Source organism: Littorina saxatilis, linkage group LG9 (assembly GCF_037325665.1).
Source record: "Littorina saxatilis isolate snail1 linkage group LG9, US_GU_Lsax_2.0, whole genome shotgun sequence".
Classification (NCBI taxonomy): Eukaryota; Metazoa; Mollusca; class Gastropoda; order Littorinimorpha; family Littorinidae; genus Littorina; species Littorina saxatilis.
The window spans coordinates 27,378,141-27,394,794 of record NC_090253.1 but is presented as its reverse complement, the minus strand read 5'-3'; the positions used below and the strand labels follow the sequence as shown (position 1 = coordinate 27,394,794).

The 16,654-nt window shown below is 43.1% G+C and overlaps 1 protein-coding gene across 1 annotated transcript in view; it reads right to left on the bottom strand.

The window, feature by feature from the left end:
- The window catches only part of LOC138976901 (carbonic anhydrase 14-like), a 70,471-nt gene extending 55,525 nt beyond the window's left edge, over window positions 1-14,946 (bottom strand). Inside the window, exon 1 of the mRNA XM_070349795.1 lies at window positions 14,632-14,946. Within this exon, the coding sequence (XP_070205896.1) occupies window positions 14,632-14,887 (256 nt within the window). The 5' untranslated portion in view covers window positions 14,888-14,946. The remainder of the gene's footprint in view (window positions 1-14,631) is intronic.
- Window positions 14,947-16,654: the final 1,708 nt, after the last annotated feature.

Sequence of the window (16,654 nt, the reverse complement as noted above, 5' to 3'; positions counted from 1 at the left end):
TCATTTTTCGTGCTGTTCCCATTCCACGAACCTGGGAGGGACCTAAGCTTGGCGGGTCCATGGTTCGGAACTTTGGGGACAAAGTTCATTCAAACGGGGGCGAGTGTGACAGGGAGACTACCGTCGCCCTTCACAGCAGACTCTGCAGAGTTGTTCGCCTTTGAATTAGGCAACACCTGTGGATTGTAGAGTTCTATTTGTGTTGGCGGATTTTGACTCTCTGTGGTGATTGTGGTGTTTCGGCACTCGGTTACACATGATCAGCGGTTTTCACCTGAACGGTAGTTCTCACAAAATCGATTGAAAGATGGTGGAAAGTTGGTGGTAAGTCTGCCATGTGAACAGTACTTAAAGATATTCCCACAGCCTTGCGGTCGTTGTGGGGCTAGGTATGAGAGAGAGGGAGAGATCTCAAGTGGCATCAAAGTCAATTTTATGAGTGATGACCATCTCCGTTCTCTCTTTTCCAAAACAGGATTATTTACCCTTGTCCAGCTGCTCATGCTCAAAGAACTGCCAAAGTAAGAAAGAAGGCCATAAAAGGAGGGAAAACATATGACGCAAATGATCCTCCAAACGCCATACTGGACGACTGACCAAACACATGCTGAAGTAAAAGATAACTTCCTTACTATGTAACGATCAAGTAAGCTTACACCTTAACAGATCTGTCCAGGGTATTACATAGGATAAAACATCCACATACCAAACTCAACCGTATTGCTGCTTCCTGAGGAGACTGCAATTTTTTAATTATTTTTATTATTACTTTAATCATTATTATTATTATTACTATATTATTATTTACGTCAATAAGTGTTTATGTATGGATGTGAGGTCGCAAACCTTAAAATATGCAATTGGATGAAATGCCCCAGTTACAAACAACCTTCTTGCGATGAATATTGTAAAAACAAGATGTCAATGCATTGAAATAATAATGCAAAGTTGTTGCTGAGTCAGATTTTGTATTACAAAACTAATATTTGTTGATGTAATTGCTATTACATCGCAGTTTTCCGTCTGCCCGCACGCGCGCACGTGTGAATTTAATGCAGGGAATCACGGGTCGACTGAAAGACATTACGTGCATAATGTCTCAATTCATTTCACCTACACGAGACACTTTGTCTCAACCTGCTATTTGCAACTTTCTTCACTACATGCACATTGCAAAGGGCATATGATGAGCGCGAGAGACACATGTATGTTTTGTATCGGTGTGCTGTTTGAATGAAGTCATTTAAACCGATTGCCCGGGTTCATACACCTTTCCCATGCATTGAGTGCATTGTAAATGCATGTCACCAGACAGCAATAAAGCAATAAACCGAAGAAGAAAAGAAAAAGCGCTAAAAGGAGCCGACGTATCAAACCACATGAAACAACAACGAACAATAAAAAAAATCCCGGATGCAGGGAAATACTTCTTATATAAATCTTGACATTTATATACATTTTTTTTTAAATAACCGCGTGAAACTTTAACACAATGGTTCTATTCAGTTTACACTGTTGACGAGATAAAATAAGGATAACGCTCCTCAACTCATAATCGTTCACCCCCCCCCCCCCCCCTCCCACCCCTTACAATTCTCGCCCTTCCCAGCGCCAACACACTAACATACGGTGACTGTCCCCGACATACACAGAGCAAATGTTCAAGACCATTCCATTCCAGTGACTGGTTTACAATTTCTGATTTACGGTTTGACATGGAAGCTTCAGTTTCACTTGCAAATACTGAATTTCTTCTAGGCGGAAGGGGGTTGAGGGCAATGCACGAAGTCGGGTCAGCGGGGGAAAAAACGACAATTTGCTTCTTGTTGCATTTTGTAGTTCAGCAAACTCATATCTTAGGACATTTCGACACGGTGACAGCCAATGAGACACCTACCGTACCAAAGTTGTTTTTTCAGTCTGTGACCGCGAAATTCGACCGAACTCGGTTAAAAAAAATGTTAGAAAAGAAAATCTGTTTTGGCTGTGAGCCAATCGACTTTGTTTCCTGATACCGACCGTACATTTTTTTTCATGACTGTATTTTTTTTTTTGTAACAGGATTTTTAAAAAAAGCAACAGACAAGATGGTCAGAGTCGAAAGGTATGGTCTTGTTTTTTGATTCTGGATTTAAGATTTATGTAAAGCACGTTACCACCAATCTAACCGTTTGAAAGTGGGGACTATATTGCAATAAACGCTTATTTCATCCATCGAAAGGTAACGTAACGTTGTATCACCAAGTGGACACAAACACACACACACACCACACCACACACACATGCACGCACACACACACACCACACACACACACTCAGACACCACACACACACACACTCAGACACCACACACACTCAGACACCACACACACGCGCACACACTCAGACACCACACACACACTCAGACACCACACACACACGCACACACACACACTCAGACACCACACACACACACACCACACACTCAGACACCACACACACACACACACACACACACACACACACTCAGACACCACACACACACACTACACACACACCGTCCAATTCACAGTCGTTTGGATCACTTCTGATCTAAATACTTACTTTAACGCTGACTGAGTAAGATTGTCCTCATGTGACGTCTGTCAGAGCTAAATAAATCATCTGATCAATCTTCACACGGTCCGCTTCAGAAGACCCCGAGAATCTTACCAGTTCACGTGCATGTGTGGGGCTAATGCAAGGAGGAGTGGACGGGAGCAAAGGGGGTAATTAGTAGAGAGGAAGGTCTTTGCGCGATATTGGTGTGAACTCTGAGGTCAACCAGACTTGGACAATTTGCAATGCGCAGCTGAAAACGTGAAATCTGAGTCCGCTGACCTATTAGCGTACACCAGAAAATCCAAGTCTTAATCTTCGGATCTACACACAGGCTTGTTAAAGGCACAGTAAGCCTCCCGTAAACCATCACAGATACTGTCGGGTGTGCGACAAAAGGTCGAGTTTTACAATGTCGAGGCACAAAAGGTCGAGGACATTTGGTCAAGAGTCAAAAGGTCGCTGGCGACAAAAGGTCGAAGGTGACAAAAGGTCAACAGCAAAACGTCTAAGGGACAAAAGGTCGAGGATTGAAAAAGGTCGAGGATTAAAAAAAGGTCGAGGATTAAAAAATTGTCGACATAATTTTCTGTTTTCGTGTGTGTTAAAATTATGTTTTCTTTTTTTTTATTGCTTGGAGAAAACGCTGCTTTGTGTGCATTTATAAATGTTGTGTTATTTGTTTAGTTATTCAAAACAGTGTTCGTACAAAGAGTGGCTTGAGTGACGGGTGTTTGTGTTCACGGACCCACGGCTTTGTCGGTAAATGAAGCGTAGTGTGGTCAACGGTGAACACAGCTCGACACTCAACAGATTGTTGTTGGTGAAACATCATGATGTCACTGATACGCTTAAAGCTTGAGGGTTTTTTCCTTCTTTTTTCTCTCCCATATGTAAACTTTAAAAGCATTTGCAAACGAAGAGAGAGTTACATTCGGACAGGGACACAGACACAGAATTGAGCTCGTCAAATCACAGAAAGGAAACGACAAGGCAGTACACAAAAGTTACTGCTGTCGTTTTGTCTTACATCCAAAATTGTGAAAACATATACTAAGAATGTGTCTGTGCGTGTGCGCGCGTTCGAGCGTTAGTGTGTGTGTGTGTGTGTGTGTGTGTGTGATCATATTCACAAATCACCCCTGTGATACGCACAATAGGCACTCGAAGCAGGATTTTCTTCACGAATGGACACCGAAAATTAAATCGACATTTATGATCCTCGACCTTTTTGTTAATCCTCGACCTTTTGTCCCGTAGACGTTTTGCTGTTGACCTTTTGTCACCCTCGACCTTTTGTCGCACTCGACCTTTTGACTCTTGACCAAATGTCCTCGACCTTTTGACCCTCGACCTTTTGGTTCTCACCCGATACTGTCAGGCTTTTACACACAGTACAAACACCCTTCCATCTGAACGCTCACCAAACGGGAACATCCTAGGTGCCCTCCGTAAAGAGCGAGCAATTTTCAAAGAATTTAATTTTGCGTGGTTTTTTGCGTGAGCCATCGTGAACCCGTGTGATCAAGTTTCCCTTTTTGGCTCACGAAGTGTAGCCTATGCGATCGTAACTTTGTGTGTCTGTGCGTGCGTATGTGCGTATGTGCGTGCGTGCGTGCGTGCGTGTGTATGTCTGTGGTAGAAACTTTAACATTTCGTCATTTGAAGACGTCACATTATGGCGTAAGAGGGTTAGACGTCACGCGAAGGAATGTCTCGGTCATTGTTATTTTGAGCGGGCCGAAACTAGTTGGCAGTCGTGTCTGTAAGTAGGCTACATGCAGACAGACAGATCTAGATCTAGTGTCTCGCTTTCTTGCACAGTGTCACCTATGCTTACTGTGTGTGTGTGTGTGTGTATGTGTGACGGAGTGATTGAGTTTGTGTTACTGTTTGTCGATTTCTTACGTGAGCCTTGAAGGCTTCGCCTCTTGTTTACAATGTAGTCGTCAGTTAGTAATTTGAATGCGACTCGATCGCTGTGAGCCTATCTGCAATAGCACGTTATTAAGTACCTCTGATTATGCACGAAACAAACGGCTGTGGTTCACAAGAACTCTAGCGATGGCTTTTGACTGTTCAGAGGAACTGGCGATAGGTATAAACCGTCGTCTGCTACAAGAACCACGACCTTGCGTGACCCTGCTTCCGGGCTTTTCTTTTTTCAAACTTTCAAAACTTCGAATTGTACTGATCTTGTCTTGATGAAAAAAGAATTCTTTTATGATTTAAGAATGTTTGTGTAACAACCTGTCAATTTATTATTTAGATTTTAAAAGTTAGGTCTAGCGCCAAAACGCACCACGGTCCGATTGTCTCTGACACTCTCTCCGCAAAATTAATTCTTTGAAAATTGCTCGCTCTTTACGTAGGGCACCTAGGATGTTCCCGTTTGGTGAGCGTTCAAATGGAAGGGTGTTTGTACTCATCCTGAACTCAGGTCAAAATGAGTTCGGCTCATTCTCTCCCTGACAGGATGCCTTGAGTTTCCTTGTCTGGCAAGGAAACCGATTTTTTTTTTTTTTTTTTTTTTTTTTTTTTAGATATTTAGAGCTTTTTGTAATGTGTTATTGATATAAGCAGATTCGCGATCGTCGATAATGATTTTTCATGGTGTTTTGTAATTTTTGAATTACAGAGGAATTTTTATTTTAGACAGTTTCAAACGAGCTATTTTTCGCGGATGTATTTATTGTGCAAACAACTCTAAATATGGCAACAGTGTCACGTGATAATCCACGGTTTGGTTTCGGCGGTCGCTGGAGCAGACGATTTTTTGACAGTGATGCAACCATACATTACGGTCTCCTTCCGGCAGCAGTCCCAAAATTTCGACTTGTTTTGACCTTAGAACGATGTCTTTATCATAACTGTGAAGAACAGAACGGAGACAACTGTCGAAGTCGGCCAATCTGCAATCATTTTCGTCTCGCGAACACTGATAGCGAACAACATATGGGAAATAACTCTGTATTCTTCTTTTGATAGATTCGCGTAAGACTGTAGCGTCCGGTCAGAGGGACTAAAAGGCGATAGCGTGGAGCGATGATGAATCAGAATGGTTTGTACTGTGTGTAAAAGCCTGACAGTATCTGTGATGGTTTACGGGAGGCGCACTGTGACTTTAAATGCCCCTTCGCCGACGTTGAGTGACTTATTGTTTTTCATGCCTAGGCGTGTGGAATTATCCATTTTGAGACAGTTTTAGTATGCATGCAGCAACATAAACGACATCATTCGAGTACTTGAAACACTTCACTCGAAGCTGTTCAGAAATAAAAGTGCACACAAAGACCTGTCTTTCTGTTACAACTACAACAGTTCGAGATAACAACAATAAAACCACCACCTCCACCACCACCATCACCAACAACACCTCCACCACCAACCACAACAACAACACCACCACCACCAACAACAACAACATCAACAACAACAACAACGTACAAACAAACAAACAAACAAATCTAGCCTATAGCCGCGCGATGACAGTAAAAATGGGATCAGAGGGTAGTGGGCAGATCTAATTCACATGATTCCCAGCGATCTGCCCAGGCTTTACATGGGGTAAGACCACCCCTTCGCTAGGACACAAACCAACAATTATTTTTCTGAAGCGACAATATGAAATTCCAACTTGATTTTGTGTATGTGTCCAAGCGCATGGATTGTCTTTCGCGTGTAAAAGCTTGGCTAGATCTGTAATGGTAAGCCGAACTATTTTCATGGGTTACGGTAGGACTATGCCTTTTAATAAAGAAAACGACGTTTACCGAACATTTCGAACGGCTTCCCGTTATATTCGGCTAAGCAAGACAGCGAGAGTGAATATGAAACGGTTTGATGGCTAGCAGGCTATGCAAGAATGAATAAACCGCCATTGGTTAATACCGAAAAGGTTGTCTGCACTGGTCGGTAAACAGCCATGAACAGCCAAACGGATTGGCAGCAATGCGGCGGCCATTTTTCTCGCGTAGCGAACACCCCCAAGGCATGCTCGTCTACTCTCGCCAAATCCTAGCGTACGTTCCTCGCGGCGAGAATTGGCGCGGCCCAAGAAACGCGACTTCCTCGCCCACCACGCTGCTCTCGCCAAACCTCGCGTCAGAAACGGGGGACAGCTTTCTCCTCTTTTCCGGCTTTTGTTCGTTCCGGGTCACAGACCAACAAGCCAGCGATCAAAGTCAGGGGAAGATGACGCATCATTACATATCTTATTATCACAATAGCCGATGGCCCCTGGTAATAAGCTTATGAAGGAATCTGTTTGATACGCATCTAATCCACGAATTCAGTCTCGCTTCACTGACCGAAGCCGCCGGCGATAAACGGTGACGTCCCGGCTCGCCCCCTCCTATCTCGACCCCTCCCATCTCACCCCCAATTATCGAACGATTTTCCACGAGTGGTATTTCGCCCCCGCTCATCAGAATTCCGACGTCTCTGTCACCGACACAAACAATAACTCACTAATAGTAATATATGATATTGTATTACGTCACACCATTCTCTTGGTGGCACAATCATAATCATCCTTCATCATTCTATCACCCTGAAGAAGCCTCCTGTGGGGGCGAACATTTGGATCATCATTGATAAACATATTCCATATTCATCACAAAAAACTTTTGAGGAGATTGTTTTTAAATATTTGCCCATATATATAAATAAAAAAAATAAAAATTAAGACAGTAAAGAAAGTGTTATGAGATATCTCCGTTTGTGAGTGCGCATATCTCAGAAGAAAGCTGATTCCCCAAAAAAAGGAAAGGAAAGGGGAATTGTTTTTAAAAACCCACTCACTATGTAACAGACAGAGAGAGAGAGAGAGAGAGAGAGAGAGAGAGAGAGAGAGAGAGAGAGAGAGAGAGAGAGAGAGAGAGAGAGAGAGAGTCTTCACGTGTAAAGCTATTTTAAACATGAAGTCTTACAATTCGTTGGGAAAATGATCGGAAGATGTTTTATTTCTGTTCACCTGGATTAGTTTATCAACAAAAATGTAGGTTACCTTGATCATAGTCTCCAAGTCTTTCGATGTTAATCATCAGTACAACCTCTATATACTTATTTCCAATCTATTTTGTCTATATTGGTGTTATCAATCCTAAATTAAAAGGCGTTGTATGAAATATTTGTTCCTGTAAAACTCAGGTAGAAGTGTGAAGGTTTTTTCTCTCTTTTTTTCTCTCACTTGTTATGACCGACAAACGTTAAAATTCAACACGACTTCATTGCCCATACCTCCATGTGTGCAATTCGTGCATCTGCCACTAAAACTCTGCTCTGCGCCTTTGTCCTATCCCGACTCGATTATTGCAATTCCATTCTATCTGGCTCTCCCAACTACATCATCGAAAAGCTTCAGCGTGTTCAGAATCATGCCGCCCGCCTCATCTTTCGTTCTTCCAAGCATGACCACATCACCCCTCTTCTTCAAACCCTACACTGGCTGCCTGTTCAACAGAGGATTCAGTTCAAGATCTCCACACTCTGCTTCAGAAACTTTGATCTATCGTCCCCTAGCTATCTTTCTGACCTTCTTGATGTCTACTCCCCCTCTCGCTCCCTAAGATCCTCCGCAGACACCCGCCTTTTTAGGATACCATCAGCACGCACCAAAACATATGGCCAGCGCACCTTCTCTTACCAGGCCCCATCCATCTGGAACCAACTCCCGCATTCACTCAGGCACTCCACATCTATGCAATCATTCAAAACCTCACTCAAAACACACCTCTTCCCTCACTAGTCCGTTAATGACCACACATCACCCTCTCCTGCTGGTCCTTGATCTGTCTCTTTCTTTCTCCTTCTTCTTCCCTTTCCAGCTCTATTCTTCTTCTCTCAACTAACTTTATGTATCCAATAATTTATTTATTTATTTACGACTGTTTTTCCGTCTAGAATGCATGTGCCTGTAGTTGGTATGAGTGAGTGCGTCGCGTTCTCGCTGTGCGCCTGTCTGCCAGTGTATGAGTCCGAGTGTCTTGGTCCTTGTCGATTTGTGTTTCGTATGATGTTCACTATGTATTTTATATTTTGTAAGCGCCTAGGGCTATATTTATATTAGGCGCACAAATGTTCATAATAATAATAATAATAATTGCATGAAATACACGGGGGCGAGTTGCCATTGCGCGCCGCGACGAGTTACTGTGACATCCTTGACAGGTTAAAAGCAGGCCGAGCGTGAAGTCGGCTACTACAAAGCGGGGGCGAGATGGGAAGGGGCGAGTCGGTACCTCACCCGATAAACTTGCCCACTTTGTAGCAGATCTCACGCAAGTGGCCTTTGGCGATAGAGCAAGTCACCTATTTCAAGATCATCACTACTTGATAGGGGTGGAGCTTTTCGGTAACATCCAAGCGGCTATTCATGTAACCCTAGGGTTTTTTTTAAATAAATATTGACTTGACTTGACTTGGCTGATTGATGAATTGACCGGTGTCAGATTGGTTGATCCAAGTCCCCATCGCTTGTGACAACCTGCCCAAAATGCCTTACCGCTCTGAAGTGACACTTAAATGGCATTTTTATGCAGTTCGACACGCACCCTCTTTCCCACACAAGAACGAGCACGGGCACCCGCTGTCTGCAAAGCTTGTGTACCCCTAGATGCTTGTGCCAGATCACATTTACGGGCGCCCTTTCAATTATCTGTGTCATTTACCTCCATGTGTGTAATTCGTGCATCATCAGCAGGTCCAGACAAAAATTAATGTCTAGTGTCGGGGAAATGATTTGAGACATCATACATGTTAAAATTGTAATGTGTGTCCGTCGATCCGTGATTCACTGCATCATCTCTCGTCACCGTTTCAAAGGCAGCAACGTTTGTTGCAGTAACAGCATTCAACTGTCGGTCTGGGCGGGTAATTCGTTTATCCGAACCGCAAAAACAAGCTGGGCAAAACGAAACTGAAACAACTTTTGTTATTTCGTTTTTCGTTTTTTCGTATTTTCCAATAGTAGAATACGAATAGACAAAACGAAAAAAACGAACATCGTTTTTCCGTTTATTTCATGTTCGATGTTATGATTTCCATTTTCTCGTTTTTCCTGACAATACTGGAATGTTGGAGGGTGTTTTTAGGGTTTCTTCTTCTTCTTCTTCTTCTTCTTCTTCTTCTTCTTCTTCTTCTGCGTTCGTGGGCTGAAACTCCCACGTACACTCGTGTTTTTTGCCGTTTTATGACCGTTTTTTTACCCCGCCATTTAGGCAGCCATACGCCGTTTTCGGAGGAAGCATGCTGGGTATTTTCGTGTTTCTATAACCCACCGAACTCGGACATGGATTACAGGATCTTTTTCGTGCGCACTTGGTCTTGTGCTTGCGTGTACACACGGGGGTGTTCGGACACCGAGGAGAGTCGGCACACAAAGTTGACTCTGAGAAATAAATCTCTCGCCGAACGTGGGGACGAACTCACGCTGACAGCGGCCAACTGGATACAAATCCAGCGCGCTACCGACTGAGCTACATCCCCGCCCTAACTTTAGGGTTTCAATTATTATTTCTGGCCACAAAAATCAAACTGGCAAAGTGTACACGGATTGTGTCATCAATTCAGGGGCTCACATCCATGAGAGGTGGCATAGGACAAATGTCCTGGACAATGCAAAAGTGATAGGACATTATTTTGTCCTGAACAAAAATAAATCAATAGGGCTTATTTTTATCTTTTTTTTTTTCTTTATCTCGCAACAAAACGTAAATGGGGGAGGGGGAAACGTCTTTCTTCGGCGCCGAAGTTTCACTTTCTAGAGCGACAGTTTCATCTGGCTCTGGCTGGTCAGAGGCCGGAGGGAGCTCAGTTTCAGGGGTACTAGCCGCAGACGAGGGCAGAGATTTGAAGTGCAAACGCTTCTGGTCTTTTTCTGGCACCAATTTTCGTTTCGGCGGCATGTTGCTTTTTCGGAAAAAAGCGAAGGGAGGCAACTGTCAACCGGCTTGGAGCATTCAGAGTTGCGACCCTTGGAAGCTCCTCTCTTTAAAAAGCTCATAAAGTCTTCCCAAGTTTCGTCTGCTTGGAGAAACACATCGCTTCACAAAACATCGATAAAATAGCAAATCAAACTACTGTAAATTGGAATGTACTCACAATGTCCGGATCAAATGAAAGCGTAATCGGACAATGACCACTTTGTGACAAAAACAATCGGACATATATGTCCTCTTGCTTAAAAAATATATAGGACATTTGGAAAAAATATCCGTGTTTGTCATCATTTTCACGAGTTTTCATTCACAAACACCTGGTAAATAAATCTCATGTTCCCCATGCAATAACTCGAGGTGGTGAATGGGTTTGAGCTTTCATGTGAAACGTGGATTGTCAAAGTAAAAGCCAACCAGGCTGATTGTTTGATGTGTGGAACCATCGTGGCTTTGGATTTGTGTTTCCGAGGACAACGATTGTAAGCATTCACTCTTAAAGACCCAATCAATGTTGATAATTACCGCGGCGACTCATGGTCAATTTGCAACTTATCTCTGTAATCGCAAAATCCACAACGAAAAGTCATAAACACTTAAAAGAAAAGAAATATGCTCAACACTTACTGAATTCACAGGTATGATCGCAGCTCTGTACATTTTCAGACTGGAAGAAAAGCGTCAACAAGCTACGTTTGACATCACATACCAGTTTGACGTGTTATCTCGTGCTACTGTGACGATGCTTTGTGGCCCGGAGTTGGATTCTAAAAATTCGTCTCCCTGTGGGTTATTGTGCATTTTGTTGCACAACCAAAATGATGACAAAAACGATGTTTGGTAGCTTGTCGTCAGACCAGCACTTTGTTGTTGGTCCTCGGGGAGCATATCGCCTTTTGTCTCATATTTATCAACCGCGGCCTTCGGCCTTGGTCGATAAAGATGAAACAAAAGACGATATGGTCCCCTTGGACCAACAAAAAAGCTGGTCTGTCAACAAGCCACCAAACATCTTATAATGTCCGATGTCCGACGTGGATGTGAGCCCCTGCATCATTGAAGATCCGTCTACCCAATTCAAAATGAGTGTACCAGTTGTAAGAAATAGTTTTGGGAGGTCATTGTAAGTATTTTGAGGCATTGTCAGGAGATGCTAAGCCCATCGCAGTACATTGTTTTGACGGGAATATGCGTCAACTCAAAATAAAACAGGAATTCAGTTAGCGCAACAATGCTAAAGGCTTCTTCTATTGTTCTTATATCGCGCTTCCCATGTGACAGAATAAGCATTCAACGGACTGAACTATATGTCGGATACGAACATTATAAGATGTTTGGTGGCTTGTTGACAGGAAAAAGCTAGCAGGAGGAAGAGGGGGAGGGTGGAGGTGGGACGAAAGAATGGTAGGTACATTTGAAAGATGAAGGTGGTTAGCGCATAGTACATTGTAAACTGTAATCCAGTGGCAAATAAGCAGTAGTTCGCTGAATATATAATTGAAAAATGTATCATATAAAATAAGGGTTGTTGGCATGGATATGCGTACTGAGTCAAATTAACAAAAACGACCAGATTTACAGATAAACGATTGGACACTTTCAAAAATAAGCTTGTTGGTGCGAAGAGAAAGGTTTTCGCTACCATTTAACAATATTTCAACATGTCTGTAATGTACAGGTAGTGCATTTATTGTAGATAGGCGAGCGTCTACGTACAGAGGGCAATGTGTCAAGTAATGGTCAGCTGTTTCATGCAGGTAGCCGCAAGCGCACTGCGGATTTTCCTGTAAGTGGCGTTTGCACAGGTCAGAATTCAAGTTACTCATGTTTAGGCGCATTCTGCAGTGATGAATCTCTTCCAGTCGTTTACCACAGTAGTAATAGGCAGGTACGTTATAACCAGGAGTAGTTAGATAGTGTTTGAATTCGCTAATTGAGTTAGTTGTTTTGATGTTGTCTGGCAAGTTGTTCCAAAGGACAGTGGTAGATGGTATAAAAGATCGACGGTATAATTCAGTTTTGCAAGTGGGAACTCTTCTTTCTGATGGTCTTCTTCGATGATAGGGGTTAACATCAGAAGTTAAAGGTGGCAAAAGTTGTGATACATTTCGCCAAAAACGACGGCCTACATCCGCAGAACTAGATTGGGAACGTTCTAGATTCAGAACGGCAAGACCAATGACGGGCAACGCGCGTGCGCTGGCTTCATTGAGACCGGCGCCCGGTCGCGTTGCGCGATATTCACACGGATCGTTTTTGCGGAAATTTTTCAACTTCTCCGGAATAAATTTGACTTTCCCGGATTTTGAAAACGGCTTTACCGGATTTCCGGCAATTACCGGAAAAGTAGCATGCCTGAACTCGAAATATGTCCGCTCGCAGATTGAACATTTCGTCTATAATAAGATATGACACCAATGCACAGGGGCGGACGAGGGGGGGGGGGGGGGGGGGGTTCTGGGGTTTCCGGAAACACCCCCCAGCCCCCCAAAAATAAAAAAATTGTGTTTTTGGGGGTATTGATCAGTGACAAAATCTGCTGCCTGAAACTGGTAATGATCATCCTCAGAATGCACCAGATTGCACCATTTTGCATCCTTTTTTTTCAAAATTTTCCATGGGGGCATGCCCCCGGACACCCCTAGCAAGCTAGGCGCTTTGCGCCGTCGGCTCGGCGCTTCGCGCCTTCACACCCATATCTTCACAATATACTTTTGGAAACCCCCCACCCCCCCCCACCCCCCCCCACCCCCATAAAATGAACTGATCCGCCCCTGATGCATTACTGTATCATGAAGAAAACAGTAAACAACAGAATCTAAATCATCAGGGAACGCTGGGTCAAGAGACACACATTATCTAGCTCTAATGTCACGAAGTGTTGTGTGCTTCTTTCTATTACCTGGAATGGTGCAATGCAATTACAAAACCCAAAAGCGGTTACTGGCAATTAACGAAATATAAAGAAGAAAAAAAGAAGGAAAGGCAAATCTGGACAAGAAAGACTAAATAAAAATTAATTAAAAAAGCCTCAGTCAATTCGTAAAAACAAGAAAGATCAGTGAATGCAAAAACACGGAAACAAACCAATACAATGAACACAATCCACATCTGCACAACAAAAGTTATTTGCTGTACTCCAGCAGAGCAAACAATGTCCTTTGGACCTCCTGTGAGAAGAAATACAATAACAATGTGTTATGATTACATTTTCTTCGACTTCAGTACAAGGAGACACATTTAAATCTAAAACACCGTTAGAAAGAAGAAACAAGTCGCGTAAGGCGAAATTACTACATTTAGTCAAGCTGTGGAACTCACAGAATGAAACTGAACGTAGTCCGCCGCTAGTGCAAAAGGCAGTGAAAGTGACGAGCCTGTTTGGCGCGGCAGCGGTTGCGCTGTGCTTCATAGCACGCTGCTTTACTGTACCTCTCTTCGTTTTAACTTTCTGAGCGTGTTTTTAATCCAAACATATCATATCTATATGTTTTTGGAATCAGGAACCGACAAGGAATAAGATGAAATAGTTTTTAAATCGATTTCGGAAATTTAATTTTGATCATAATTTTTATATATTTAATTTTCAGAGATTGTTTTTAATCTAAATATAACATATGTATATGTTTTTTGAATCAGAAAATGACGAAGAATAAGATGAAATTGTTTTTGGATCGTTTAATAAAAAAATAATTTTAATTACAAGTTTCCGATTTTTAATGACCAAACTCACTCATTAGTTTTTAAGCCACCAAGCTGAAATGCAATACCAAACCTCGGCCTTCGTCGAAGATTGCTTTGCCAAAATTTCAATCAATTTAATTGAAAAATGAGGGTGTGACAGTGCCGCCTCAACGTTTACAAAAAGCCGGTTATGACGTCATCAAGGGTATTTATCGAAAAAATGAAAAAAACGTCCGGGGATATCATACCCAGGAACTCTCATGTCAAATTTCATAAAGATCGGCCCAGTAGTTTAGTCTGAATCGCTCTACACACACACACACACACACACACACACACACACACATACACCACGTCCCTCGTCTCGATTCCCCCCTTTATGTTAAAACATTTAGTCAAAACTTGACAAAATGTAAAAAAGATCGTAACATACCGCGGGATGTTGGAACTAGCACCAAGAGAACACTTGCAGTGAGAAATATCATCATGGCTGAAAATCGGGACATTTCCTGGTCGCGTATGACTGTCCTGGATTTTTTCCTTCGTGTGACCGAGTACTGTGGTTGGCCACAAGTTAATTGTTTTGGAAGAAAAACAAACAACAGGGTGACGACGGCTTCTTTCGGACATCTGTCAATATGAAGAACGTCCAGGCGTTTTTGTCGTCTGCTACTCTCAGGCTGGCGCATGCGCAGAGTGTGACTTTTGTCGCGGCGAGTTGCGGCATTCCGGTCAGTGCGCGTGGCCGGACTAGTCACAGAGCGGTAGAGGATACGTGAGTTTGCCACATGGCTTTCGGCAAACTAAGAAAAATGTCACTTGAGATTCAGATTGTAACAGGTTAGTGCAAGGCTTTTCGTGCGTTATTTCATTCAGCGAAAGTGAAGAGAAAAAAAGAAGAAGAACTTTTTTTCTTTTTTTTAAAATAGCACTGTCTAAGTGTGCAGGGTGTGGTAGATGTGTGGGAGGGGCGGAAATAGGGGGTGGGGGAGGGGGGGTGTCTACGAGAGCCGCCAGCCACTGCCAAGTAAAGCCAGACTTGAATGAAAGATATCGATGAATCTGAATCAGTTGAAAAAGACGCAGCCGTCAAGGACACGCACGCGACAGCAAGGCACGGCATAGCTGAAGGGGCGGGAAGTGTTGCGGAGACTCAGTGAAACAAACTGAGAAGTAAAATAAGAATAAAGAAAGCCCTTGTGAGCTGGCGAAATAACACAGTGCGACACTGAGTCTCAGTGTCAATGTAAAGGCAGGTCAGTACTTACTACTGAACAATCGTAGATGACTGAGTCACACACACACACACACACACACACACACTCACGCTACACACACACACACACACACACACGCACACCGCACACAGGCACACACACACACACACCAACACCGCACACACAAACACACACACGCACACACACAAGCACACACACACACACACACACACACACACACACACGCATATACCGACTACGACTACACACACACATATATATATATATATATATATATATAACCATTAAAACGTTCATAATAAACAATAGTAAACAAGAATAAAAAAAATTAAAAAAATAGACCGCCGAGCGGCTCGTCAACAACCATTCAGCTGATAAGGGCGAAAGAAATACGATAGGAGGTAGTGAAACGAACAAAGCTTGAACACACGCTACTAGGGCATATGAAAGTCAGACGATGTTCAGTTCGCATATACTCCACATATGTCACCTTGCGGCATCTTTCTACAAAACCAAATCAGGGCTCGCCAATTCAGTCCCCTATAACATTAGCTCTCCCTTCCTCACTCACCCCCCCTTCCCCCCGTCCCTCACTGCCCCTCACCGTCACCCTTTTACCTTCATTTCAATCACTGATCTTCGCATGCCCTCTGTGCTTAACCCCCACCCCCCCCCCCACACACACACACACACACACACACACTCTACGAGTTTCCTGGGCTGTCTGTTTGGGTTTTCTTAAATGAAAACTGCAACATAAACTTTATTTAACCCTTGTTTGGTTCATTGCTTTGTAGGTTGGTTGCTTGTTTGATTGCTTGTATGCATCGTGATTGCTTGTTTGTTGCATAGGTCAAACCGTTTGTAATATTTAAAGTTCATCATACCTCTTTTTCTCATTGATTGATTGATGGATGGATGGATTGAATATCGGACCATGCATGGCTAGGCCTGTTTCATCAAAAGTTTTGTGCCACGTACTTTATCTTTCTCCTTTTAAAACACATGACACACACACACACATACGCACACGCACACACACAGAGATATATAAAACACACACACACACACACACACACACACACACACACACACAGTGACACACACTCCCCTCTCTCTCTCTCTCTCTCTCTCTCTCTCTCTCTCTCTCTCTCTCTCTCTCTCTCTCTCTCTCTCTCTCTCTCTAAGAATTCGTGTAAAGGCTGCAATTGTGTACAT